Below are 26,003 nucleotides of genomic sequence, written 5' to 3'. Positions count from 1 at the left end.
CAACATCCTTTTTGGGGTGCAGTGAACAAAATCCTTTTTGGGGTGCAGTGAACAAAATCATTTTTGGGGTGCAGTGAACACAATCTTTTTGGGGTGCAGTGAACACAATCTTTGTGGGGTGCAGTGAACACAATCTTTTTGGGGTGGAGTGAACAACATCCTTTTTGGGGTGCAGTGAACAACATCCTTTTTGGGGTGCAGTGAACACAATCTTTTTGGGGTGCAGTGAACACAATCTTTGTGGGGTACAGTGAACAGAATCTTTGTGGGGTGCAGTGAACACAATCTTTGGGGGGTACAGTGAACACAATCTTTGTGAGGTGCAGTGAACACAATCTTTGTGGGGTGCAGTGAACACAATCATTGTGGGGTGCAGTGAACTCAATCTTTGTGGGGTACAGTGAACACAATCTCATACTGAAGGTTTGAGGGTGCTGCCTGTTCCATACTCCCCCTACTCCTCATCTAGCCTTTTAGGGGTACAAACAATAGTAATTGGGGCCTAGTGTGGTTGTGTACGTGTGATATACATACACTTTTTTGGGATCATATTTTCTATTCCGCTATTTAATCAAAAACCTTTGGGGATCAGTTAAATTGGGGGATAGTCTGTGTTGGTACGTGTGAGAGAGATCCACCTTTCCAAGTTGTTGGGGTTCATCTCATACTTCTGAAGGTTTGAGGGTGCTGCCTGTTCCATACTCCCCCTACTCCTAGCCTTTTAGGGGTACAAACAATAGTAATTGGGGCCTAGTGTGGTTGTGTACGTGTGATATACATACACTTTTTTGGGATCATATTTTCTATTCCGCTATTTAATCAAAAACCTCTGGGGATCAGTTAAATTGGGGGATAGTCTGTGTTGGTACGTGTGAGAGAGATCCACCTTTCCAAGTTGTTGGGGTTCATCTCATACTTCTGAAGGTTTGAGGGTGCTGCCTGTTCCATACTCCCCCTACTCCTAGCCTTTTAGGGGTACAAACAATAGTAATTGGGGCCTAGTGTGGTTGTGTACGTGTGATATACATACACTTTTTTGGGATCATATTTTCTATTCCGCTATTTAATCAAAAACCTTTGGGGATCAGTTAAATTGGGGGATAGTCTGTGTTGGTACGTGTGAGAGAGATCCACCTTTCCAAGTTGTTGGGGTTCATCTCATACTTCTGAAGGTTTGAGGGTGCTGCCTGTTCCATACTCCCCCTACTCCTAGCCTTTTAGGGGTACAAACAATAGTAATTGGGGCCTAGTGTGGTTGTGTACGTGTGATATACATACACTTTTTTGGGATCATATTTTCTATTCCGCTATTTAATCAAAAACCTTTGGGGATCAGTTAAATTGGGGGATAGTCTGTGTTGGTACGTGTGAGAGAGATCCACCTTTCCAAGTTGTTGAGGTTCATCTCATACTTCTGAAGGTTTGAGGGTGCTGCCTGTTCCATACTCCCCCTACTCCTAGCCTTTTAGGGGTACAAACAATAGTAATTGGGGCCTAGTGTGGTTGTGTACGTGTGATATACATACACTTTTTTGGGATCATATTTTCTATTCCGCTATTTAATCAAAAACCTTTGGGGATCAGTTAAATTGGGGGATAGTCTGTGTTGGTACGTGTGAGAGAGATCCACCTTTCCAAGTTGTTGGGGTTCATCTCATACTTCTGAAGGTTTGAGGGTGCTGCCTGTTACATACTCCCCCTACTCCTAGCCTTTTAGGGGTACAAACAATAGTAATTGGGGCCTAGTGTGGTTGTGTACGTGTGATATACATACACTTTTTTGGGATCATATTTTCTATTCCGCTATTTAATCAAAAACCTTTGGGGATCAGTTAAATTGGGGGATAGTCTGTGTTGGTACGTGTGAGAGAGATCCACCTTTCCAAGTTGTTGGGGTTCATCTCATACTTCTGAAGGTTTGAGGGTGCTGCCTGTTCCATACTCCCCCTACTCCTAGCCTTTTAGGGGTACAAACAATAGTAATTGGGGCCTAGTGTGGTTGTGTACGTGTGATATACATACACTTTTTTGGGATCATATTTTCTATTCCGCTATTTAATCAAAAACCTCTGGGGATCAGTTAAATTGGGGGATAGTCTGTGTTGGTACGTGTGAGAGAGATCCACCTTTCCAAGTTGTTGGGGTTCATCTCATACTTCTGAAGGTTTGAGGGTGCTGCCTGTTCCATACTCCCCCTACTCCTAGCCTTTTAGGGGTACAAACAATAGTAATTGGGGCCTAGTGTGGTTGTGTACGTGTGATATACATACACTTTTTTGGGATCATATTTTCTATTCCGCTATTTAATCAAAAACCTTTGGGGATCAGTTAAATTGGGGGATAGTCTGTGTTGGTACGTGTGAGAGAGATCCACCTTTCCAAGTTGTTGGGGTTCATCTCATACTTCTGAAGGTTTGAGGGTGCTGCCTGTTCCATACTCCCCCTACTCCTAGCCTTTTAGGGGTACAAACAATAGTAATTGGGGCCTAGTGTGGTTGTGTACGTGTGATATACATACACTTTTTTGGGATCATATTTTCTATTCCGCTATTTAATCAAAAACCTTTGGGGATCAGTTAAATTGGGGGATAGTCTGTGTTGGTACGTGTGAGAGAGATCCACCTTTCCAAGTTGTTGAGGTTAATCTCATACTTCTGAAGGTTTGAGGGTGCTGCCTGTTCCATACTCCCCCTACTCCTAGCCTTTTAGGGGTACAAACAATAGTAATTGGGGCCTAGTGTGGTTGTGTACGTGTGATATACATACACTTTTTTGGGATCATATTTTCTATTCCGCTATTTAATCAAAAACCTTTGGGGATCAGTTAAATTGGGGGATAGTCTGTGTTGGTACGTGTGAGAGAGATCCACCTTTCCAAGTTGTTGGGGTTCATCTCATACTTCTGAAGGTTTGAGGGTGCTGCCTGTTACATACTCCCCCTACTCCTAGCCTTTTAGGGGTACAAACAATAGTAATTGGGGCCTAGTGTGGTTGTGTACGTGTGATATACATACACTTTTTTGGGATCATATTTTCTATTCCGCTATTTAATCAAAAACCTTTGGGGATCAGTTAAATTGGGGGATAGTCTGTGTTGGTACGTGTGAGAGAGATCCACCTTTCCAAGTTGTTGGGGTTCATCTCATACTTCTGAAGGTTTGAGGGTGCTGCCTGTTCCATACTCCCCCTACTCCTAGCCTTTTAGGGGTACAAACAATAGTAATTGGGGCCTAGTGTGGTTGTGTACGTGTGATATACATACACTTTTTTGGGATCATATTTTCTATTCCGCTATTTAATCAAAAACCTCTGGGGATCAGTTAAATTGGGGGATAGTCTGTGTTGGTACGTGTGAGAGAGATCCACCTTTCCAAGTTGTTGGGGTTCATCTCATACTTCTGAAGGTTTGAGGGTGCTGCCTGTTCCATACTCCCCCTACTCCTAGCCTTTTAGGGGTACAAACAATAGTAATTGGGGCCTAGTGTGGTTGTGTACGTGTGATATACATACACTTTTTTGGGATCATATTTTCTATTCCGCTATTTAATCAAAAACCTTTGGGGATCAGTTAAATTGGGGGATAGTCTGTGTTGGTACGTGTGAGAGAGATCCACCTTTCCAAGTTGTTCGGGTTCATCTCATACTTCTGAAGGTTTGAGGGTGCTGCCTGTTCCATACTCCCCCTACTCCTAGCCTTTTAGGGGTACAAACAATAGTAATTGGGGCCTAGTGTGGTTGTGTACGTGCGAGATACATACACTTTTTTTGATCATATTTCCTATTCCGCTATTCAATAAAAACCTTTGAGGATCAATTGAATTGCGGGATAGTCTGTGTCGGTACGTGTGAGAGAGATCCACCTTTCCAAGTTGTTGGGGTTCATCTCATACTTCTGAAGGTTTGAGGGTGCTGCCTGTTCCATACTCCCCCTACTCCTCATCTAGCCTTTTAGGGGTACAAACAATAGTAATTGGGGCCTAGTGTGGTTGTGTACGTGTGATATACATACACTTTTTTTGGATCATATTTTCTATTCCGCTATTTAATTTAACTGGGCCTCCATGCGAGACCTGTGTGCCTTGTTGCGCTGTTTTGAGTACTCCACCAACATGGCCAGTGGCAATGACGCCGTTCTCAGCTTAACTATCCCACTTCTATGCCTCCTTGAAAAAACAATTCGGGCGATGATGGAAGAGGATGTGGCACAGGATGAGGAGGAGGAGGAGGATGAAGAGGTAACATTTCCAAGGCTTTCAGGGCAGTCATTCGCAAGGGGCTCCGAGGGTGGGTTCCTGCACACGCAAACGCCAGGGACGCAATTGTCCAGCAGGGGCACAGTTCTGGAGGATGAGGAGGATGAGGAGGAGGAGGAGCTGGAGGAGGAGATGGAACCATGTTCACAGCAGGGTGGCACCCAGGCCAGCTCATGGCCATCACTGGTGCGTGGCTGGGGGGATACAGAGGACACGGACCATACACCTCCCACAGAGGACAGCCTTTCGTTGCCTCTGGGCAGCCTGGCACACATGAGCGATTACATGCTGCAGTGTCTCCACAACGACCGCCGAGTTGCCCACATTCTAACTTGTGCTGATTACTGGGTGGCCACGCTGCTGGATCCCCGTTACAAGGACAACGTACCGTCCTTAATTCACTCACTGGAGCGCGATCGCAAGATGCGCGAGTACAAGCGCACGCTGGTAGACGCCATGCTGCTGGCATTCCCATCTGACAGCGGGGCCACAGTGGAAGCACAAGGCAGAGGAGGAGGAGGAGGAGGTCGCCAACGCAACCAGGGCACCGCCAGCACCTCAGAAGGCAGGGTTAGCATGGCCGAAATGTGGAAAAGCTTTGTCAGCACGCCACAACAAACAGCAGCACCAGCAGCTCAGATGGAACGTCTTAGCAGGAGGCAGCATTTTACCAACATGGTGGAGCAGTATGTGTGCACACGCCTACATGTAGTGAATGACGGGTCTGCCCCCTTCAACTTCTGGGTCTCCAAATTGGGCACATGGCCTGAGCTTGCCCTTTACGCCTTGGAGGTGCTGGCGTGCCCTGCAGCCAGTGTATTATCTGAACGGGTATTTAGCACGGCTGGGGGCGTTATAACAGACAAGCGCAGCCGCCTGTCCAGAGACAATGTGGACAAGCTCACGTTCATTAAAATGAACCAGGCATGGATCCCACGGGACTTTTCCGTACCTTATGCAGAATAGCAATGGATACCGACCTTACCCACCCATTGTTCCATTTTTGCTCTTTCTCACTCTTTTGGGGTGTACCCTCATTTAAAATTTGTGAAAAGAAGCAGTGTTGGCTACCTCGTCCTCCTCCTCAGGGCCAGATTAATGTAGGGGCTATTGGAGCTGCAGCTCCAGGCCCCTACCTTTTATATAGGCCCCGGGTTGGCCATATTCACTGTTACCGCTCTTCTGTCACTTGTAAACACAGAAGTCTGGCTTCTATGCTCGCTTCCCCAGGCAGCACCCTCAGAACCTCCCCACACAGCGTGAAGGCCGGACAAGGAGGGACAGTTGGCGATGCATGGATGTGTTTATGGGCTTCAGAGACAGCATCCCATGTTGAATTAGGCATGCATGGCTGCACCCTTCCTCCTCTGGGTGCATGGCAAGGCACGGCCCTAAGGCCCTTCAAAATCCTCAGCACCAAGCCCATGATGCTGTTAATCCGGCCCTGGTCCTCCTCCACCGCCGCTTCCACCTACACCGCCCATAGGTGTGCGCAGCCTATTGCATTAAGGTGTGCACCCCAAAGTTGAAATACACATGCATGTGTTTGCCAGCAGGGAGAGTAATGTATCGGGGCCATGTATCTGTAGGCAAGGAGAAATAGAGCAGAGCAGGTCCCAGGGAGATCTTTCCCATCTCCTCACTGGCAATGCTATGTGCCCTAGGTGATTAGGGTGTGCCCAGGCACACCCAGCACACCCTGTGCGCACGCCTATGTCACCGCCACATCCACCACCACCTTAACCTCCCTCCTACTCCATATGGGCCTCGTCCTTCAGAGATGAAGAAGAACATTGTTTTATTTTTCTGTTTTTTTTTGTTGTTTTAAGTTATTTCCCTATCCACATTTGTTTGCAGAGCACTTGCCATGCTCTTAATTACGTTTTGCTGCCATTTGCAGCACTCTAGCCCTTTCCTTTGGTGTTTTAGAGCCATTTTAGTGCCTTAAAGTTCGGGTCCCCATTGACTTCAATGGGGTTCGGCGTCCGGGAAAAGTTCGGTAAAAGTCCGGGACACGGACCCGGACTTTTTTTTAAAGTTCGGCCGAACCCGTCGAACACGGACATCTAGGTGTTCGCTCAACCCTAGTTACAATGTTAAATAATGTGCTGTGTGCTAGGGTGTGTAAGTCTGGATACATGAGTTTATCTACAGCTTGAATCCCTCAACAGCTGTTTTCTTAAACCCCGATGAAGAAGGCAGAGTGAGCCCCCTGAAACGCATTGAATAATAAGTTCACTATACATTTGGAAAACAACCTCCTGTTTAGATTTTCTGATGTGGTACTCCAATCTTTTGAGCCAACTAATAGGGCTGTTGGAGGGCAGAGAATACATAGAAAACAACGGTTTCCTGTGCTGCGCTACTCTTCTCTGAGTCCTACTCCTGTTTATTCTGTTTTAATTTTACCAAACATCACTATGAAGAAATGAGGCCAGAGAAAGCCTTGTACACCTTGGCTTAGTGATAGAGTAAGGCTAGGCTTACACTTGTGGTTAGGGGACAGTAGAAAAAAAAAAACACACAATTGAGCTGTGTTTTTACCCGCCACTGCTTGCCTTTAAAGGAGAAGTACAATCAAAGCTTGTTGATGGCTAAAGTCACAGAGCCTGTCCAGGCTGGGGCAAGATCACGACAATAAAGTCAAGATCCACCCACAACCTTGGACCGGAACCTTGCTCAGCCTCTTAGCTAGCCCCTGAGAGCCTGAGCCAGCTGCTACCTCCCCCTTCACAGCTCAGTGCTCTAGTGAGTCCAGGGGAGCAGAGCAGAGGGCCAGTGACGGACAGTCACCAGCTCTCTGCTCACGGAGCTCTGAGAACCGAGCGATCAGCTTTCTTTGATTGCTCGTTTCTCAGTCTTAGAGTCAGCCAGGGACTGATGCAGCATTCACCTAGATACGTATGATTTTGAAAAAAAAAAAAGAAAATGAACCTCTCTTTTAACCTGCAAAGGTAGCAGACAGGGGTGTACACATCCAAGCAGCAATTCAAATGCACAGTGCCTGCAAAACTTTTCCTCCCTGTACTCAGTGGGCAGTATCACCAACGGAATGTGACCCATTCAACTAAACATCCTCCGAAAGTGATTCACTGTAGGTCATTTTCAGAGGGTACCTCCAGTGTAAACACACCCAAATACCAGAAATGTGCCTTTGACCAGCTGCCAATTGCACTTCAGCATAAATAAATTGGAGTTATGAGAAAAGGTTTTGTAATTGGTTGCCAGGGTTTACAAAACCTTGCTGTTTCCTCCATATATTATAATAGATTGAAGAGGAGCATTAGCCTCATTTCTTGGTGGCTCTGTCCACCTTCTGGCACAGCCATTTTGCAGTGTGTCCAAAATGCCTATGGACTCTGCCCAGCCATCGGGTCCTGGCAGATCCCTTTAGTACATCTGTGCACGTGCAAGAGATTTGCACCCAAAGCCCTCCGCTCATCTGCTCACAGAACCCAGGAAAGAGGCATAGACGTTATACTTGCCTAGGCGAGAAATTGGGAAGTGCTTTGCAGTATAATAAATCTTTAAAAATAAAAAAAATCTGTAACAAATTTTAAGAGAGGGAGGGGGAAGGAGGCAGGGCAAAATGAGATTAGCTTTAGGGCAAAGGTCCATCTTAAACGTAACTAAAGAAAAAAACAGTAGCTTGGTTAATTTGCCTAATGCAGCCTTTCTCAACCACGATTCCATGAAAGCCTATTGTTCTTCCAAAGGTTGTTTGGGGTTCCTTGAGCAGTGGTCAGTTTCTGTCTCTCAGCTAAGTACCTACTTGCATTATTGATCTTTTCAGCTGTCTGAAAGGGAGGGGATTCATAGAAATGACCAAAAATGTGCGTAACTTTCTTCCAAGTAATTTTCATGCTAATGTACCATAAGCGCTAGAAAAAAAAATAGTTATTTAGCAAGAGTTTCCTGAGACTGGAAAGTGATTTCAAAGGTTACTCCATGTTAAAATGTGTGACAAAGGCTGGATGACATACAAATGCAGATGGACCACAATGAATGATGAGTGGTGAGTGATTTATTAATCCTTAAGAGATGGGGCGTGCTATAATCTTTCTATACAGCTCAGATGACATAGAGAGTCAATGTATATATGAGTCAAGAGCCACTTAGATTTCTGTAGAAAAAAGACATCTTGAGTGATCTTAGACCTTTGTTAAACTGGTGGTAATACAAGCTTTAAAGGATATATAAACTCAAAATCAAAAATGTAAAATATTGGAGCTTACCAGACTTTAGATGTGGTGGTTGCTTTAGTCTTACTTTTTTAGACAAAGATAATTTTCATCAAGGGCAGGTAATACCTGTTGATCCAACCAGAAATCCAGTGGCCTTTTAACCTCCTGTGAGCTGAACAGGAAAGTAAAGATATGCTTATCTGTTTTCCAAATTATCTTCCCTAACCTCCCTGGTGGTCTGATTATGTCCAGATTTCTGTGCTAAAAGCGGTACATTGTTTTGCATAGAAATGTGTTGTTTTACATTTTAAAACTCACCTTCCACTGTGATCCCCCGCTGTCCTCCCTCGCCATCCTTCCCCGCCATCCTCTGCCGCTGTCCTTCCGCTGTCCTCCCTCTGTGGGCTCTGCTGATGCCAGCATTTGCCCCCCGGTTCCCTTTCCTGCGAGCGTTGCGACGCAGGGGGGTGGAACCGGCGACAAATTCAAAAGTGTAAATACACTAAATGACATGATACAAAGTTGTGATCCTAACTGATTACACTGTATCATGCCATTTCATCACATGATTTCACCTGGTGACTTTTCCAGTGGCCTGCCTGTGCTTTTCCAGTTCTTTGTGCCTGGAAAATAGAGAATGACCATGACGTCCAAAAAGCGTTCTTTTTGTGCAAAAGCGCTATTAGACGAACTGGAAAACAGCAGCAGTGAAACTGAGTTACTTGAAGAACTGAGCGATAGCAATTCGTGGGAAATTTCATCATCAGGTACGGAAAGTGACGACAGCAACGAGTCTGATGTCTCTTTCTGGCACATAACTCCGTTGGAAATTCTGAAGAATAATTTGATATACTTCCCAAATTCCACAAGCTATGTGCCAGAAAGAGACATCAGAATTGTCGCTGCCGTCACTTTCTGTACCTGATGAGTTCTTCAAGTAACTACGTTTCACTGTCGCTGTTTTTCAGTTCGTCTAAAATCTCTTTTGCGCAAAAAAAAACGTTTTTTGGACGCCTTCGTCGTTTTCTATTTTCCAGGCACAAAGCACTGGAAAAGCACAGGCAGGGCACTGGAAAAGTCACCAGGTGCAATCCTGTGCTGAAATGGCATGACACAGTATACGCTCACAGGGGAGGGAACCGGAAGGCTCTTGCCAGCAATTGGCCATGCACAGATCGGGGAGAGACTGTGAGGAGGACGGGGAGGATAGCGGGGGATCGCAGGGAAGGTGAGTAACATTCTGGGGTAATCCCGAGTGTGGCTCTGGGTTACCGCTTTTGGTACTGAAAGTTAACCCCGAGCCACAATCGGGAATACCGCCAGGGAGGTTAAAGGTAGGCATATTTTTAGTCCAGTTAAGTCTTGGCTTCTTCTAGAGGGTTTCCACCCAAGGACAGGAAGCGTGTTATTTGCAGAATTATCAGGCAAATAATAAAGCAAAATTCGACAGAAAAAAAAAAAAACTAACCAACAGTTCACACTACATTAGCATTATGGTCACTGGGAAGAATGTGCCTTACATTTGTAGTTTTGGGAAGAATCCCTCTCTAACAGATTGCTAAAAAGATCATTGGTGTAAGTGGTTACTTATCTGTGAGGCAGAAATTGCTCATTGCTCAAGGAACCCCTAGAAATCTCTGGTGGTTGGGGCACTATTTCACCAACTGACACCAATGATGGGGCACCATTCAACGGGGTGTATTCACTTTTGTAAGATACTGTATGCCCATGATCCAAAGTCACCCTTACACCATCTTTTTATCAATGTTCTTTGTTTATTATAGTTACTATACCACCGTGTTCCCGATGCTCAAGAGTTTCTACAATTTCTCAAAGTACAATTTACAAATCGCGTGGCTTTGCCTGAAAGGCGGAGTATTTAATGGAGTATTTAAATACCTTGTTGTTTGTGAATTTGTTATTTCTTCTATACCTGAAATATTGTTCAAAGGCCCAGAACTAATTACGATTGTTATTTTTTTTTTTTCTCTGCATAATACTTCCTTTTCCAAAACTTGCCTCTGAATAGCGAGGTGATGCGATGCCTAATTACCGTGTCTTTGATGTTTCGGCGAATACACCCAGATAAAACCAAGAAATAGTGGATAATTGTTTCATTCTTCTTAATTAAATATTGTCTCTGAGTTCTCGGTTTCAAGTCGGTAAAAATCCTCGGTTCAGGTTAGCTTCAAACGACTGTTTCGCTCTACGTAAATGGGGAATTGTGAAAGAAGAGTGATTTTTGTGTCTGGCACGTTATCATTCCTGGCAGATTTGCACAGCCTAGGTAGAACAACGGGGGTTTGCCTAATATTGTTTCTGCAACACACTACCTTGCTGAGCTGAAAACAGAACGTTATTGAAATCATTAAAGAGAGGATTTGTTTTTGTCTACCGCCACCCCCTACCTCCCTTTCCCATTCCTTTTCCTTGTTGATATTGCTGTCAGCCACAAATTAATGTGACAATGCTTACCTATAATTCCCCAGCACCTTCCATGGCTAGCATATGTAAAGCAATAGCTGATTTTTCTATCGTCAAGCTTAGCATATGTCTCATGTTGGCTCCATCAGGCCTTTGGGTCGGTCCCTTGAGCGGCACATCACTGGCAACTCTTAGCCCCTCGGCCTCGAAAAACCAAATAGCTTTGAATCATGTTGAGCTCTAATGCTAATTTCTGGGCTGATGCATTATGGGAATAAATGTATCTGACATGTTATGTCAATGCCACGTCTCTTTGTATCGCCTCTTTTTTTTGTGTCAGCTGCATTCCTACAGATGGTAATCCATAGAAAACACTCTTTTTTTTTTTCCTTCAGTTAAAAAAAAAAGGGAAAAAAAAAAAAACAAGCACAGCACCAAACCTCTAGGTGCAGAAGGCTGTTAACGGTTGCTGATGATAGTAGGCAAACATTAACATAATAATTAGTGTCTTGTAATTGTTTCATTAAAACCAGTTGTTCCATTTCTCCCCGTGTTTTCCCAGAAGAGAAGCTGAATTTGGACGACAGCCAGTGGGAGGACATACACGTTGTCACAGGAGCACTCAAGATGTTTTTCCGAGAGCTGTCGGAGCCCCTGTTCCCACGTAGCTTCTTTGAGCAGTTTGTAGAAGCAATAAGTAAGTGGAATTTTTTTTTTTTTTGTCTTTTGTACACAAAATGGAAACGAAATAACCGAACGGCCAAAAATTATTTTGGTGCTTTTTTTTTTTTTGCAAAGATTGTTTGCCGGTAATTTTCGAAGCTTTAAACAAAGGCAGACAAAAAAGGTGGAACATTCAATATGTTGCATGAAATTACTTCATGCTATTAATTGCTTTTCTCTGTTCCTTTTTAAACCATTCTTATATAGCAGAATTGAGTTTAAAACATTGACAGAACTGTGCTGTCTGTTATTGCGAGATACAGGAAGGCGAAAATTTAAGGTGGAAGCCAAAAACATGACCTAACAAAAGGTGTATACCTCGTTTCTTTGGTGGAAGATGAGATGGAGAATGCTGGAGCTTGGATGGTTCCATGACCAATTCACAACAAAATGACACTTTTAGCTATTTGTTACAGGAATCAAAATAACTAATTTCACAGTGCGTAAAAGGTTTGCAAATTTCTGAGTATGAATTATTATCATTTTAAATGTACACACAGGAACATTTATCTCCTCCAACTTTTTTGATAATTATCTTTTCACAATGTACTGACGTGTATGCAAATAAGCCAACAAGAGGGTAGGTTTAAAAGACACTTAAAGTGGTTCTAAAGGCAGAAGATTTTTTATCTTAATGCATTCTTTGCATTAAGATAAAAAAACCTTCTGTGTGCAGCAGCCCCCCTCAGTCCCCCCCCCCCAATACTTACCTAAGGTCCATCTAGATCCAGCGATGTTGCACAAGAACTTTCGGCTGTCCAGGGACTCTCCTTCATTGGATGAGAAAGCAGCGTGCGCCGTTGGCTCCTGCTACTGTCAATCAAGGTCAGTGGGCCAATGAGGAAAGAGAGGCAAGGCACCACGTCTGAATAGACACACAGAGCAGTGGCTCGGCTCGGGTGCTCCCATAGAAAGCTGTTTGCTGTAGGGGCATTTGGCAGGAGGGAGAGGCCAGGAGCCCAGGCAGGGAACCAGAGAAGAGGAGGATATGGGCTGTTCTGTGCAAAACCACTGCACAGATAAGGTGAGTATAATATCTTTGTTCTTTAAAAAAAAAAAAAACGAGAATTAAATAGGTATCCAGCTTGAACCAATGAAAGCATGCATAAGTCAAACCTGACCAATTCCCCTGGAAGATTGAAGTCATTGTAGTAGGCACGACTATTACAGTGATCACCACTAGCTTCTATGTCCCCTGCCATTCAGAAAATACGTTGCATTTTCTCAATAAATAGCACTTTCTGATTGGACGAGATGAGACCGTGAAGTCACTGCCCATTGGGAAAATGCAGGGTATTCCCTGAATGGGGCCTATGCTGAGCAGGTGACCTCCTGTATTCACTAAGCAGCAGAGCATGCATTGGACATGGGACTCGGAAACTAGTGGCAATAACTGTAGTAGTAGTGCCTATTACAGCAATTTCCAGCCTCTACGGGGATTGGCCAGGTCAGACACATGCAAACATACACCAATCTGCCTTAGCCTTATGATCATCCACCTAATATTGAGTCTCATTTGGCTGCCAAAACAGCCCTAACCTGTCAAGGCATGGACACCAGTAGACCTCTGAAGATATGCTGTGGTATCTGGCACCAAGCAGTCAGTAGCAGATTCTTTAAGTCCTGTAAATTGTGAGGTGGGGCCTCAATGGATCAGACTTTTTTTTACAGCACGTCCCACAGATGCTCAATGGATTGAGATCTAATGAATTTGGAGACCAAGACAACACCTCAAACTTATTGTTGTTGTGTTCCTCAAACTATTCTTCATCCATTTTTTCAGTTTGGCAGGCCACATTATCCTGCTGTAAGAGGCCACTTCCAACAGGAAATACTGTTTCTATGAAGGGGTGTACTTGATCAGGAACAACATTTAGGTGGGTGGTACATCCACATGAATGCTAGGACCAAAGATTTACACTGCTTTCCTCCTTCCGATAGTGTATCCTGGTGCCATCTGTTCCCTAGGTAAGAAACCCACACACACCTGGGTGTCTACATGATGTAAAAGAAAACTCGATTCATCAGAAGAGACAATATTCTTCCATTGCTCTATGGTCCAGTTCCGAAGCTCATGTGCTCAGTGTAGATGCTTTTAGCTGTGGACACGAACCAGCATGGGCACCCTGACCGGTCTGTTGGCTACGCAGACTTTTTTCACAGCAAACTGTGATGTCCATTTTGTTGTCGGCTTTCAGCACATAAACTTCAGGGACAACATGTTTACTTGCTGCTCAATATATCCCACCAACTCTCAGATGGCATTTTAAAGAGATAATCTATGAAATGCACTAAAGCCAGCCATAAGTGGATCAAAATTGGCTGGTTCAGCAAGGACCAACTGAATTTTTGATCCATGTATGGGCAGGGTGTCTGTAAAAAAAAGTCAATCTACCGATGAACTCCTATACAACCACCCTGTTGGATTCTTGTTGCTCGATCAGCACCACAGGCTATAGGCTGCATTGCTGATCAGTGTATTGAGATGATGGGGAAGCCTCCCCGCTGTCAGTGGGAGGATTACCCCATCCACACAACCAAAGGTTGAACAGAAAGAAATGAATCATCTTTGGGCCACTTTAACCTGTCAGTCATCTTAATCTTATGCAGTGGCGGCTGGAGCTCTTTTATGGACACTGACACCAATGAGGGGGAGGGGGAGGCGTCACACAATCTAATGCAACACTCCCTAGAGATCAGTCCTAATAGCTTAATAACAGGTAGACTGCAGTTTCTAGGCAGATAAGCTATCCTTTGCTGTCCTGGGATGTGGTGTGCATACGAATGCCTGCTGTCTCCATAGACGCTGTGCTGATCCATCAGCAGCATTAGTATTCCCATCCCTGGTTGTCACATTTTTCTCAGCCCTGGCCATCACAGTGTTCTCAGCCCCGGCCATCACAGTGTTCCCATTCCTGGCCATCACAACAATTCCATCCCTGGCTGTCACAGCATTCCAGTTCCTGGTCGAAACAGCATTCCCATCCCTGGCCATAACAGCAACCTCATCCCCAGCCATCACAAAATCCCCATCCCTGGCCATCTAAGCACCTTCTATCATGGCCAACATTAGATCTTCATCTGTGGTCATCAAAGCATATCCCATCCATCATAATGTCCCCATATCCCTGACCATGTATGGTACCCCTTGTCTTCTCCCAGCCTGCCATTGCTGGCCATGTAGGAGGGAGAAGACTGACATTTGGTACCTTCATCCAGTACAACTTTCCCCCAGTATTCCTCCGATCAGACAGGGAACCCCCCATGGCACAGCCAGCCATAGAGGAGACAGGCATTGGGATGTCCTCTATGACGGGGATGCCCTCCACTTACTGTCCCAGCTCGGACTCCAGCTCGTAGTAATGGGCCAAGGTGTCCTTGTTGGAGCCATCGATCCAGTAGTCGGGGGCAGCGCTGGCGGACCTGGAAGAAGTGGAGGAGGAGAAGGCAGTGCAAGAGGAGGAAGATGACGAGGATGAGGAGGGCAGAGTGACTTTCAGCATCTCGGCAAGATCCAGGAGGAGGACCGGCATGGTGGCGAGTCCTCTGTCCTCCCAGCTCCCGCCTCCTCCCCAGCCAATGGCATGGGGTTTGCCTTTCGGCCAATCAGGAAGCGCGTATCGGACGCACTTCCTGATTGGCCAGGAGGAGGATCCGTGTGACAATATATCATTTTCATTTGCTATTGTCACACAAGGGGTGGGCTCAGGACGCACTGCTCTGCGCCCCCGGGTCCATTGTACTCCATGCGTCCGGCACCCCGCATGTAGATTAGGGGGCCGGACGCATGGATGGGGTGGGGGGAGCGGCGCCCCTGCGCCCCCAACACACCGGCTGCCACTGATCTTATGGCTGATTGGTGTACATTATTCTAAGCCTTACCAATGTAACTATGCAAAAACTTCAGCTTTAAAGCATATGTAAACCCAAAAACAAACCTAACATACCAATGCAGCATGCTCTTCACTAGATGTGTGTGTAGCTGCATTATTTTCCTTTTCTCACACTTTTTTCCTATTATTTCCTTTGCACATGAAGGAATATTTAAAGGAGAAGTACAGCCAAAGCTCGTTTGGCTATACTTCTCCTTTGGATCACAGGAGTGCAGTTCGTTCTGCACTCCTGTGACTCGTTTTCAGCAGACAGTGGGCTGAAGCACAGAGCAGGTCCAGACTGGGGTAAGATTGTGACAACATGGTCAGGATCCGCCCACAACCCTGGACCGGCTCCTGGCTCAGCGTCTCAGTAAGCCGCTGAGAGACTGAGCAAGCCGCTCCCTCCCATCCCCTCCACAGCCCAGCACTTCATTTTGCAGGGGGTGGGGTAGAGCAGAACGGTGACTGACAGTCACCAGCTTTCTGCTCATGAAGCTCTGAGAACCGAGAGATCAGCGGTCTTTGATTGCTTAGTTCTCAGTATTAGAGCTGGAGGGGGGACAGATGTAGCATCAGACCACCTAGGTAAGTGGGATTCTTGAAATAAACAAAAATGCCAAACTTCTCTTTTAAACTGGACACAGCTTTTATCTCATTTACCTAATCAGATGTATTCTGACAGCACCCATTTGTGATCGTGGGACTGCACTTTCCCAGTAGGTAGGGTTTTATCTATGTGCGCTTTATTAGCGTTCATTAAAGAATCTGACATAATTTTCTTTATTTAGCTCGTAGGTTGAAAAAAAAGGCTTTATCAATGTAAGGCCATCCTAAGTTAAAGCAGAAATTCATCTGTAAGAGGGGAAAGTTCTGCTTCTCTGCCTCACCCCCCCCCCCCCTTAAGCTTTTTCTACTTTTTTTTTTTTTGGAGGGGGGGGTAGTGCATACCTGATTTTGATAGATACCCAGTTCCACCCAGATCAATCAATGCAAACCAAGTGGAAGTTTGCCCCCCTCCCCCTTCCTTTGCCTGCAGCTTTTTGAAACACATCACAGATCCCAGGCGTCTTCATTCACAAAGCACAATGTGACTTGTGCATGTGCAGTTGGAAGCCGGCTAAGAAGCCGTAAGGAGTCACAGCAGGCTTCCTGCACTAAACAAGATGAAGAACCAGCCTAGGTGAGGACAGCGCTGGATCCTTGGACAGGTACAAGTAAGTATTTGTAGCTGTTGACTATTAATTTTTTTTTTTTCTATCTAGGGTGAGAATCCTCTTTAAAGAGGAGTTCCGCCCCCCCAGCAAAAAATTAAAAGTCAGCTCAGCAGCTACAAATACTATAGCTGCTGACTTTTACTATAAGAACACTTACCTGTTCAGGGATCCTGCGATGTCGGCACCCCAGCCAATTTTCCAATCGTTTCTCGGGTGCTGCAGCCGCCATTCATTGTAAGGGAAACCTTACAATGAATATTAGCATGCATAAAGAAAGGGATGTATTCCAGAGATAAGTCTATAATCCTTCCACTTTATAAAACTCTGGTCCGACCGCATCCGGAGTATTCTGTTCAGTTCTGGTCGCCAGTCCTCAGGAGGGATGTGTTGGAGCTGGAGAGAGTCCAGAGAAGGGCAACTAAACTAATTAGGGGATTGGAGGACCTTAATTATGAACAGCGTCTGCAAGCGCTTGATTTATTCTCCCTGGAGAAAGGATGCTTGAGGGGGGACATGATAGCAATTTTTAAATATCTCAATGGGGATCTCAGCTTAGAAAAAAAGCTGTTCAGTCGAAGGGATTGCATGAAGACTCGGGGGCATACAATGCAATTAGAGGAGAAGCGTTTTAATCTCAGACAGCGTGGGGGGTTCTTTACTGTGAGGGCTACAAGATTGTGGAATTCTCTACCACAAGAGGTGGTTTCTGCGGGAAGTATGGTGGCTTTCAAAAGACTATTAGACGTACATCTCAAGGATCAGAACATTCAGGGGTATGAGAGATGATTACAGCCACACACACCTACACAGGTTGAACTGGATGGACTATTGTCTTTATTCAACCTCACCTACTACGTAAACTATGACAGTTAAGCCTTGTGGCTTTGCAGCCGGTTCCCTACACTGAGCTTTGTGAAAAGCCTGGCGGCGGGGGAAGGGGAGAGGGCCAATCTTCTGGGGGACCAGTACCTGTCACAAACAGGTACATGTCCCCCCACCAAAAAAGGTGCCAAATGTGGCAGCGGGGGGGAAGAAGCAAACAAGCTGAGTTTCCCCTTTTGGGTGGAGCCCCACTTTAATTGAACTTATACTTTGCTAAGTGACCAACCTTTAGTATAAAAAAATAAATAAGGTCAAACAAGGGGTTCCCCTCCGTCCATCACCATTTAGAAAGAAATAGTTTCCAAGGTTCTTATTAGACGTGGACTATTCATTTATCATATACATAATATTAAACACGTTAACTTTAGAAACGTTGGATTAGGTTCAATTTCTTCCATATACCTGTTATTTAAAACATCTTATACCAGCATCTATTCCTAGCTAACATCTGACATATATTTCACAAATGTTTTATATTCCTGATTCGGCAGAAAACACTCAAATGCTTATTTATAAAGAAAAAAAAAATATTTGTGGTTTGCATGTCTTGTTCAGCTATTGAAGTGTCAGATTTAAATGCGGCCTGTAGTACTAACCTGAGACCTACAGAGACATCAGCATTCTCTAAACAAACTATTGGGTAAAGTTTTAACTCAGTAAAAGTTGGTGTCACCGGATTCCTTGCCTTCTGAACAAAAAATATCTGTTTGCACTGGTTGATTTTATTTTGACCCATTGTTCATTATGTTAATTTATTCTTACAAATACTTGTTCTGTTCAAAATATAATTTGCTATATTCTACACAGTTGTGCCAGCTGAAAATGCCTATGTAATATATACCTCTCTCGAATGGCAGCCAACCGAGTTGGGTTTGGCTGTGTCAGCCTACAGTTGACTTTGACATATGACTGCAGTCTGGTATTCAAAGTGTAAAAATAAGTTTAATAACTGCAATTTCAACTCTGTATAGCTAAGATCATTTTCTCAACTACTGCGGTAGTTTAGATACATTAGGCCAATCTCACTATAAGACACTTTCAACAAATCTCACGTCATTCATATCTTCCGGATAAGAGTGAGGCCAATACACTACTGACGAGCGCACAGACTCTAATGAGACTCTTTTTACATAAAGTATCTTATAGACTATGGTGAGGGAAGAACCAAAAGAAACCAAAAATCTCTGCACAAAAAAATATCAACCAGATATTCTTCTTTCTGACATAATTTTTAGCACACGTTCAGTAAACATTCATTTATAAAGTGTCTCAAAAGTCAAACTTTGTTTGAGTTTTGAATAGAGCAGTGGCATCATTAGGGTTGGTGTTACCCAGTGCAGTAAGACATGGTGCCAACCCCCCCCCCCCCAGTGGGGCACTGAGCAGCCTAGTGCATCAGCTAGGCTCTCCCCCCATTATTGTCCTCAGTGACCCAAATACTGTTCCCAGGCCCCCATTACTGCCCTCAGTCTCCTATCACTGTTCCTAGTCTGCCCAGTAATGTTCTTATTCCCCCCATTATTGTCCTCAGTGACCCAATTACTGTTCCCGGGCCCGAATTACTGTCCTCAGGCCCCCATTACTGTCCTCAGGCCCTAATTACTGTCCTCAGGCCCCCCAATATGTCATCAGCGATCCAATTACTGTTCTCAGTCCCCCAAATTAATATCATCAGTGACCCAATTACTGTCTTCAGGTCCCCATTACTGTCTTCAGACCCCTATTACTGTCCTCATGCACCTATTATTGTCCTCAGGTCTCCATTACTTTCCTCAGGCCCCCATTACTGTCCTCAGGCCCTTATTATTGTCCTCAGCCCACCCCCCCTAATATTGTTCTCAGTCCCCCCAATTAATATCCTCAATGACCCCATTACTGTCCTAAGGCCCCTAATTCCTGTCTTCAGGCCCCTATTATTGTCCTCAGCCCCTCCCCACCAAAATGTCGTCGGTCCCCGCATTAATGTCTCCAGTGACCCCACTACTGTCTTCAGCTCCCCCTCCCACTGTGCCCTATTACTTTCCTCCATCCCCCCCCTCTCTAGCTCTCTATTACTGTCCTCATCTCCCCCTCCCTTTATCAGGAGCTGTCCTGCCTCCCGCAGACGGCTCCTGCCTGAGAGAATGACAGCAGTGCTGTGGCTTGTGAATGGCAGGACGGATTTTACCCGAGTGTGGTCCGCACCCCCCAAAGTGACGCTTTTGTCAGGTCTTAATGGCTGTCTTTGTTCCCCTAGGGCAGATTCTCCTTTTCTGTTTGACCTGGGAGCCATTATCTTCATGACTAAATATGAATAAAGAGGAAATTTTAGAATGGGAAGACTTGTTCCAGGAGAGTTCCTTCACCTGGAGAGATTCCCTCTCACTTCCTGTTGTGAAGTGTGTTTATAAAAGTAAAGAGGATGTTTAAATATGGCTTTGCAGTCCAATAGCTAGATCCAATCATAAGTGTGTGCAGCCTATTGTATTAGGGTGTGATCAGCAAAGCTCAAATACACATACCTTTCTCTGCAGCCTCAGCTGCATGGGGCAGTGAATGAATAGGAAGTGCTCTGTGCTGAGAGGCTTCCTGTTCATTCACAAACTGAAGCATAGTAAACACAGTTTGTTCACTGTGTTCATGTAGAAAAGAAATGGGCTGATAAATTACATATTGAATAGCCCATTCCCCCACTTTCTATCCTGAAACATCTCCTGCAGCAGCCAGGGGGGGGGGGAGTTGGTGGGGTGGAACATGGGGGGAATCCCAGGCAGTAGGGGGAACTGGCACACCTGGCACACCCCCTGCGCATGCCTATGGATCCAATTATATCAGTAACCAGTACTTAGTATCAGACCTGGTCAGTCACACCTCCTCCTCTTCTCTAGGGATGAATTTTTAAGTGTATATGTTAGGCTTCATGGTGGGGAAAACGTTGGCGGCTTATGATTGGCCCAGAATAGGGGACAACTTCCTTGCAGGCTCGCTCAGGTCGGTTTGGACTAGGATCTGACCACACATGAGGTCATCACTACTCCTCTTTGCAATAAAAGTCAGTGTGAGGAGGGGTAATGAGGGACGTGGCTGTCATGTGACCGAACAGAAGACCAATGGTAAAAATATAGAGAGAGAATATATATATATATATATATATTGTAAGGGATTAGCTCGGTGGTAGGCGTATGGGTGACCCCTTGGGGGGTGCGTTTTCCCAGAGAGGTAGCCGACAAGTGCTTGCAAACAAACAGTGTGGTTTATTAAATGGTGTTTTCTTCACCAGGCTGTATGCAGCAAAACATCCAAAATAAAATAAAACAGAAAATAAATCCTTGCCTCTGTGGGCGGCTACCTTCTCACAACTGGAACCTGCCTAAGTGTCTGTCTCCAACCTACCGTCGGGCAGACTTCCTTGTCCTCCAGCGGACACTCAATAGTCCTTTTATAATAGCTTCACAGGGCAACACAGTCCTTTGTTTCTTTCACATCAACAGTTCGTCTTCTCACCTTTGAGACGTATTCACCCTTGGTTACCGTCCCGGGCACACATCACTCCGGGGGGTCTTCTCCCAGGCCCACACATCCTGTCGGGAGGCACACGCTGACTGTCCTCCTGCTCCCAGCCCACATGGCTTCAGGATGCAGCTTCTGGAGGCAGCAAACAATAGGACTTTCTCTGAACAAATTATAGAGCCTTAACTCCCTCATTCTGAACAGGTGAAGGCCTTTCAACTTCCTGCTGGCTAGCTCTGTAGCCAACACCCTAAATTAATTAATGGACTTTCTAAATCAGGTGGAAATGTATCTCCTTCCTGTGACTACATTCCCAGATTTAGCTGACTTCCTGTCACATACCCCCCCCTCTTGTTTCAACCCTAGGGTTGGGACACATATTTCCAGGCACGCATGTGTCAGGCACTGCTGACTCACTGATAAGCCTCCTATTATCCTCAAGCTTCCGGATGAAACTGTTTTGTCATCTTCATTGACGGATTTCTCATAAATGCCACACAGTTTGTCTCTCATCTCATATACACATTCTTCAACTGCATTTTTGGCATCATTTTGCTCCTTCTCGTTTCTGTCATCTTCATTGACAGCTTTCTCATAAATGTCAGACAGCTTGTCCCTCATAACCGTCTGTCCAATCCACCATGGAGGACCGTGATCCATAGGCAACTCAATTGGGCTAGTCTTAATGTCTTCAACATTCTTAAGACACCTCTCTCTGCAATCCATAAATGTTTTCCACAAAACTTTGAGAACCTTTGCTTCACTAAGCTTTGTTCCAAGTAGGGACTCTTGACATCCCTCTGTGACTTGAGTTGCCTCTCCATACATCTGTACACAATCATTGACTTTTTGTTGTAAAAGGGAATGATCTTCCTTCTTGAGCTTTGCTTGCTCTAAGATGCTGTGCAGAGGATTTTCCAATTGAGACAACAGGCTGTCACACATTTCTTCAAAGTGACCCCTGTTCCTTTTCCCAGAGATATCAATATCATTCACCAAACATTTCATATTCATAGGCAGATCTGAAGCATTTGCACTCATCAACTTCTTAAACTTTTCGCCCTCCTGAGCGAGTCGCAGTAAAGGCCTACTATTTGATTTGATATTCAGTTTATATTTCTTGCCAAACTCTTCACAGAAGAAGCCAACCAGAACATCATCAACTTTCCTTCCACCAACATAGGGGTCAAAGGCAACAACACAGTTGAACCCAGCGATCTGGGTGGTATCCATTATAGACCTCCTCTCTGCATCAGTGAAGAAGCATGGAACTGCAACACATTCTTTTACAGGTTTCTTCAATGCACTTTCTGCTGAACTATTTGACCGCTCAAGGTCACCTAGTTCTTTTTCTCTATCTGAATTCCACATGGAATGCATCTCAAGATCACGATCAAACTTCTGCCACCCGTCTTTCACCAGTTCCATTTTGGAAACACTCCCTGAAAGGCACTTATTCATTTGCTTCACATTTTCACCAACAGCCTTAGTTTTCTCCACTAGGTTTTCAGCCTGAACTGAGAAATCACCACATTTCTTACTCAGCTCCTTTGTTTGCTGAAGTTCTAATGATACATTTTCCAATGCTTGAAGTTTTTGAAGGAACGGTTTATTCCAAAGGGGTGATTCAAGCCACATGTCGTCACATTTCTGAGGCTCACTCAGGACAGACCCCAAAACACTGATCCTTTTAAAAACTGCATCAGGCACACTATCCCCTCTTTGGGACAGATCCTCTGTTGCCTGGAATTCCTCTTCCAGTTCCTGCAACGGAATCTTCATCTCTTCTACTTGCTGTTCTAAGGCTCGCTTAGACTTTTCTAGCTCCTGAACGCTTTTCACAACATCATCCTTGGAGCTGACCAATTCTTCCATTTCTGTACGCAGCTGTTTAACACTTTCTAGTTCAGCCTTACACTCTAGAGCTTCCTCCAAAGAGCGAGCCAAGAACAGGGCTTTGCTCTCGTTATCACGCACCTCCGTTTCTGCACGTGCGCGTTCTTCTGCATATTTTGCAGACACAGTCTTCTCTTCACCAAGCATCTGATCAAACTTCTTTTTCACATCTTCAACACACTGTAATGAACCAACGCTTTCTTCCATGCGTTTTTTCATATCCGCTATCTGAGCTTGCAATGTTGCGACTTGCTCTGATAGGTTTTTCTTTGCTTCCGCTTCCGCCTCCTCTTTTAATTGTTCCAGGAAGCCATTTTTCTCATCTTCCATTTGTTTGAGCTTTGTGCTAAAACTCAGCCTTTGACACCTCTCTTCCTGTAAGAGTTCCTGCGTGTCTTGCAGCTGCGATTCCAAGATAGAAAAATCTTCCGCAATTTCTCTAGATTTGCTGTCTGCTTGAGAAAGCTGATTTGTAACATTGTCCAACTCAACCTGCAGTCGGTTTGCCTTCTCTGACAGCTTAGCACACAATCGGTCACCTTCTGACACCTTGACTTGCGATTCCAGAAGCTGTGCCTCTACTTTTTCCCTCTTATGTTCACAATCTTCTTTTCCCTGCATAAGAGCCTTCACCTCATTGGCTAGCATCTGGGAATAAGAATGTAATTCTGCCACACAGGCTTCTTTCTCCTTTAACTGCTGCTGGACACGTTGGGCTTCCCCTTTCCAACTTTCACAGTCCGCACGCCATTCATTTACCACATTGCTCAAAGTAGTGAGCTCATACACAGTACTCAGTAATTTAGCCTCTCTTTCACTTTTCTCGTTGTCGCTGAGAGACAATGTCGTTTTCAGAGCGACATTCTGTTCCTGCGACTCCTGCAGGTCTATTTTTGTAGCTCCCAAAGACTGAAGACTTTTTTCCAGCTGATTACGCAACTCCAACATATCAGCCATACTTTGCTTCTGCAAAGTCTGAATTTCACTTTCCTTTTCCATGAGGATGGTATCTTTCTCCATTATAGTCTCTCTGCGTTTTTGCAACTCGACCAAAAGAAGAGCAGTGGATTCTTCCCACTGTAACACATGAGACTTGAGTAGTTCATTCATTTCCTGCAAGTTTCTATGCTCCATTTTAAGCAATTCCAAGGCTTGTTCCTTTTCTTCCATTTTCCGTTGCAAGGCATCCAACTCAGCCCTGCACACATACTCGGTTTCCTCCAAACCGATGGCCTCCATTGGCTGCTGGCGTCTCTGTTTCCAGCCTGCCATGCTCTCTTGATGAGCCTTTTGTTGAGCTGCAAAGCTCCGCTGAAAATCCGCATTTGCCTGCTGTTGAGCTGTATTTGATATAATCAGTTGTTTCAACATCTCCTCCATTTTGAGCTTACTTTTCATCTGAGCACACTGCGTCTCCATAGCAGTTTCATCAGTGTTGCTAGGGACAACAACCTTCCTCTTTAGTAGACTCTCTTTAGGCATGGATGGGGCTGGTTCAGACGGCAACATCCCCTCCATCCATAGAATCCGGTCTCTCATTTCATCTATCTTTGCATTCTTTAGGCGTTTTGAACGCCCCATCTTCAATAACTCCACAAACAAATTTTTCACAGTCCAGCAAAAAATTTTCAGACCACTGTCTCTTTAACACATGTAGTTTTTCTCTCTCTTGCAAGATCTCTTTTCCTGCACACACAGTTTGTGCAGTCACTTGCACCAGACATAACAAAGTTCATCAAATAATTTTGAGACCGCTGTCTCTTTAAAACACTTTTTTTTTTTCTGTCAGGATCTTCTCTCCTGCACACATAGATTGTGCAATCTCATGCACCAGACAAAGTTCATCAAACATTTGCACTTCCTTGCAGGGTTCTTCGCTTCTGCCCACTGCATACCTCCACCATATGTAAGGGATTAGCTCGGTGGTAGGCGTATGGGTGACCCCTTGGGGGGTGCGTTTTCCCAGAGAGGTAGCCGACAAGTGCTTGCAAACAAACAGTGTGGTTTATTAAATGGTGTTTTCTTCATACCAGTGCATGCAGCAAAACATCCAAAATAAAATAAAACAGAAAATAAATCCTTGCCTCTGTGGGCGGCTACCTTCTCACAACTGGAACCTGCCTAAGTGTCTGTCTCCAACCTACCGTCGGGCAGACTTCCTTGTCCTCCAGCGGACACTCAATAGTCCTTTTATAATAGCTTCACAGGGCAACACAGTCCTTTGTTTCTTTCACATCAACAGTTCGTCTTCTCACCTTTGAGACGTATTCACCCTTGGTTACCGTCCCGGGCACACATCACTCCGGGGGGTCTTCTCCCAGGCCCACACATCCTGTCGGGAGGCACACGCTGACTGTCCTCCTGCTCCCAGCCCACATGGCTTCAGGATGCAGCTTCTGGAGGCAGCAAACAATAGGACTTTCTCTGAACAAATTATAGAGCCTTAACTCCCTCATTCTGAACAGGTGAAGGCCTTTCAACTTCCTGCTGGCTAGCTCTGTAGCCAACACCCTAAATTAATTAATGGACTTTCTAAATCAGGTGGAAATGTATCTCCTTCCTGTGACTACATTCCCAGATTTAGCTGACTTCCTGTCACAATATATATATATATATATATATGCCTCCACCTAACAACTGTACTTTTATTTTCTCCATTAGCTCAACCCCCACAGTTATTACTTTTTGTATTGTATCACTTGACCCTCTCTTTTAGATTGTAAGCTCTAACGGACAGGGCCCTCTGCTTCCTCCTGTATTGAATTGTATTGTAAAGCACTGCGCAAACTGTTGGCATTATATAAATCCTATATAATAATAATAATAAAAATATACAGGGCTTTTTCAGCAGGAATGAGGGGGAACGCAGTTTCCGCGCTGCCAGCACTGAATGTATGTAATGACAAGGGAGGTTTGGCTGTACTGGAGGATCAATTGATGCTGGCTGCTGGGGAATCTATTGTTGCTGGGGGGGCTCTATTGTTGCGGAGAGGGTCAATTATTGCTGGGAGGGATCTACTATTTAGGGAGGGATCTACTAATGCTGGCTGCTGGGAGATCTAC

At 44.9% G+C, this 26,003-nt stretch overlaps 1 protein-coding gene across 1 annotated transcript in view; it reads left to right on the top strand.

Annotated features, from left to right (window-relative positions):
- The window catches only part of ARHGAP15 (Rho GTPase activating protein 15), a 944,276-nt gene that overhangs the window by 764,218 nt on the left and 154,055 nt on the right, over positions 1-26,003 (top strand). Inside the window, exon 13 of the mRNA XM_082262169.1 lies at positions 11,424-11,558. Coding sequence (XP_082118295.1) covers positions 11,424-11,558 — 135 coding nt within the window. The remainder of the gene's footprint in view (positions 1-11,423; positions 11,559-26,003) is intronic.

Source organism: Pelophylax lessonae, assembly GCF_965119305.1.
Source record: "Pelophylax lessonae genome assembly, chromosome: 6".
Taxonomy (NCBI): domain Eukaryota; kingdom Metazoa; phylum Chordata; class Amphibia; order Anura; family Ranidae; genus Pelophylax; species Pelophylax lessonae.
The sequence above is the reverse complement of the archived record's forward strand: the minus strand, read 5'-3'. Positions and strand labels throughout refer to the sequence as shown.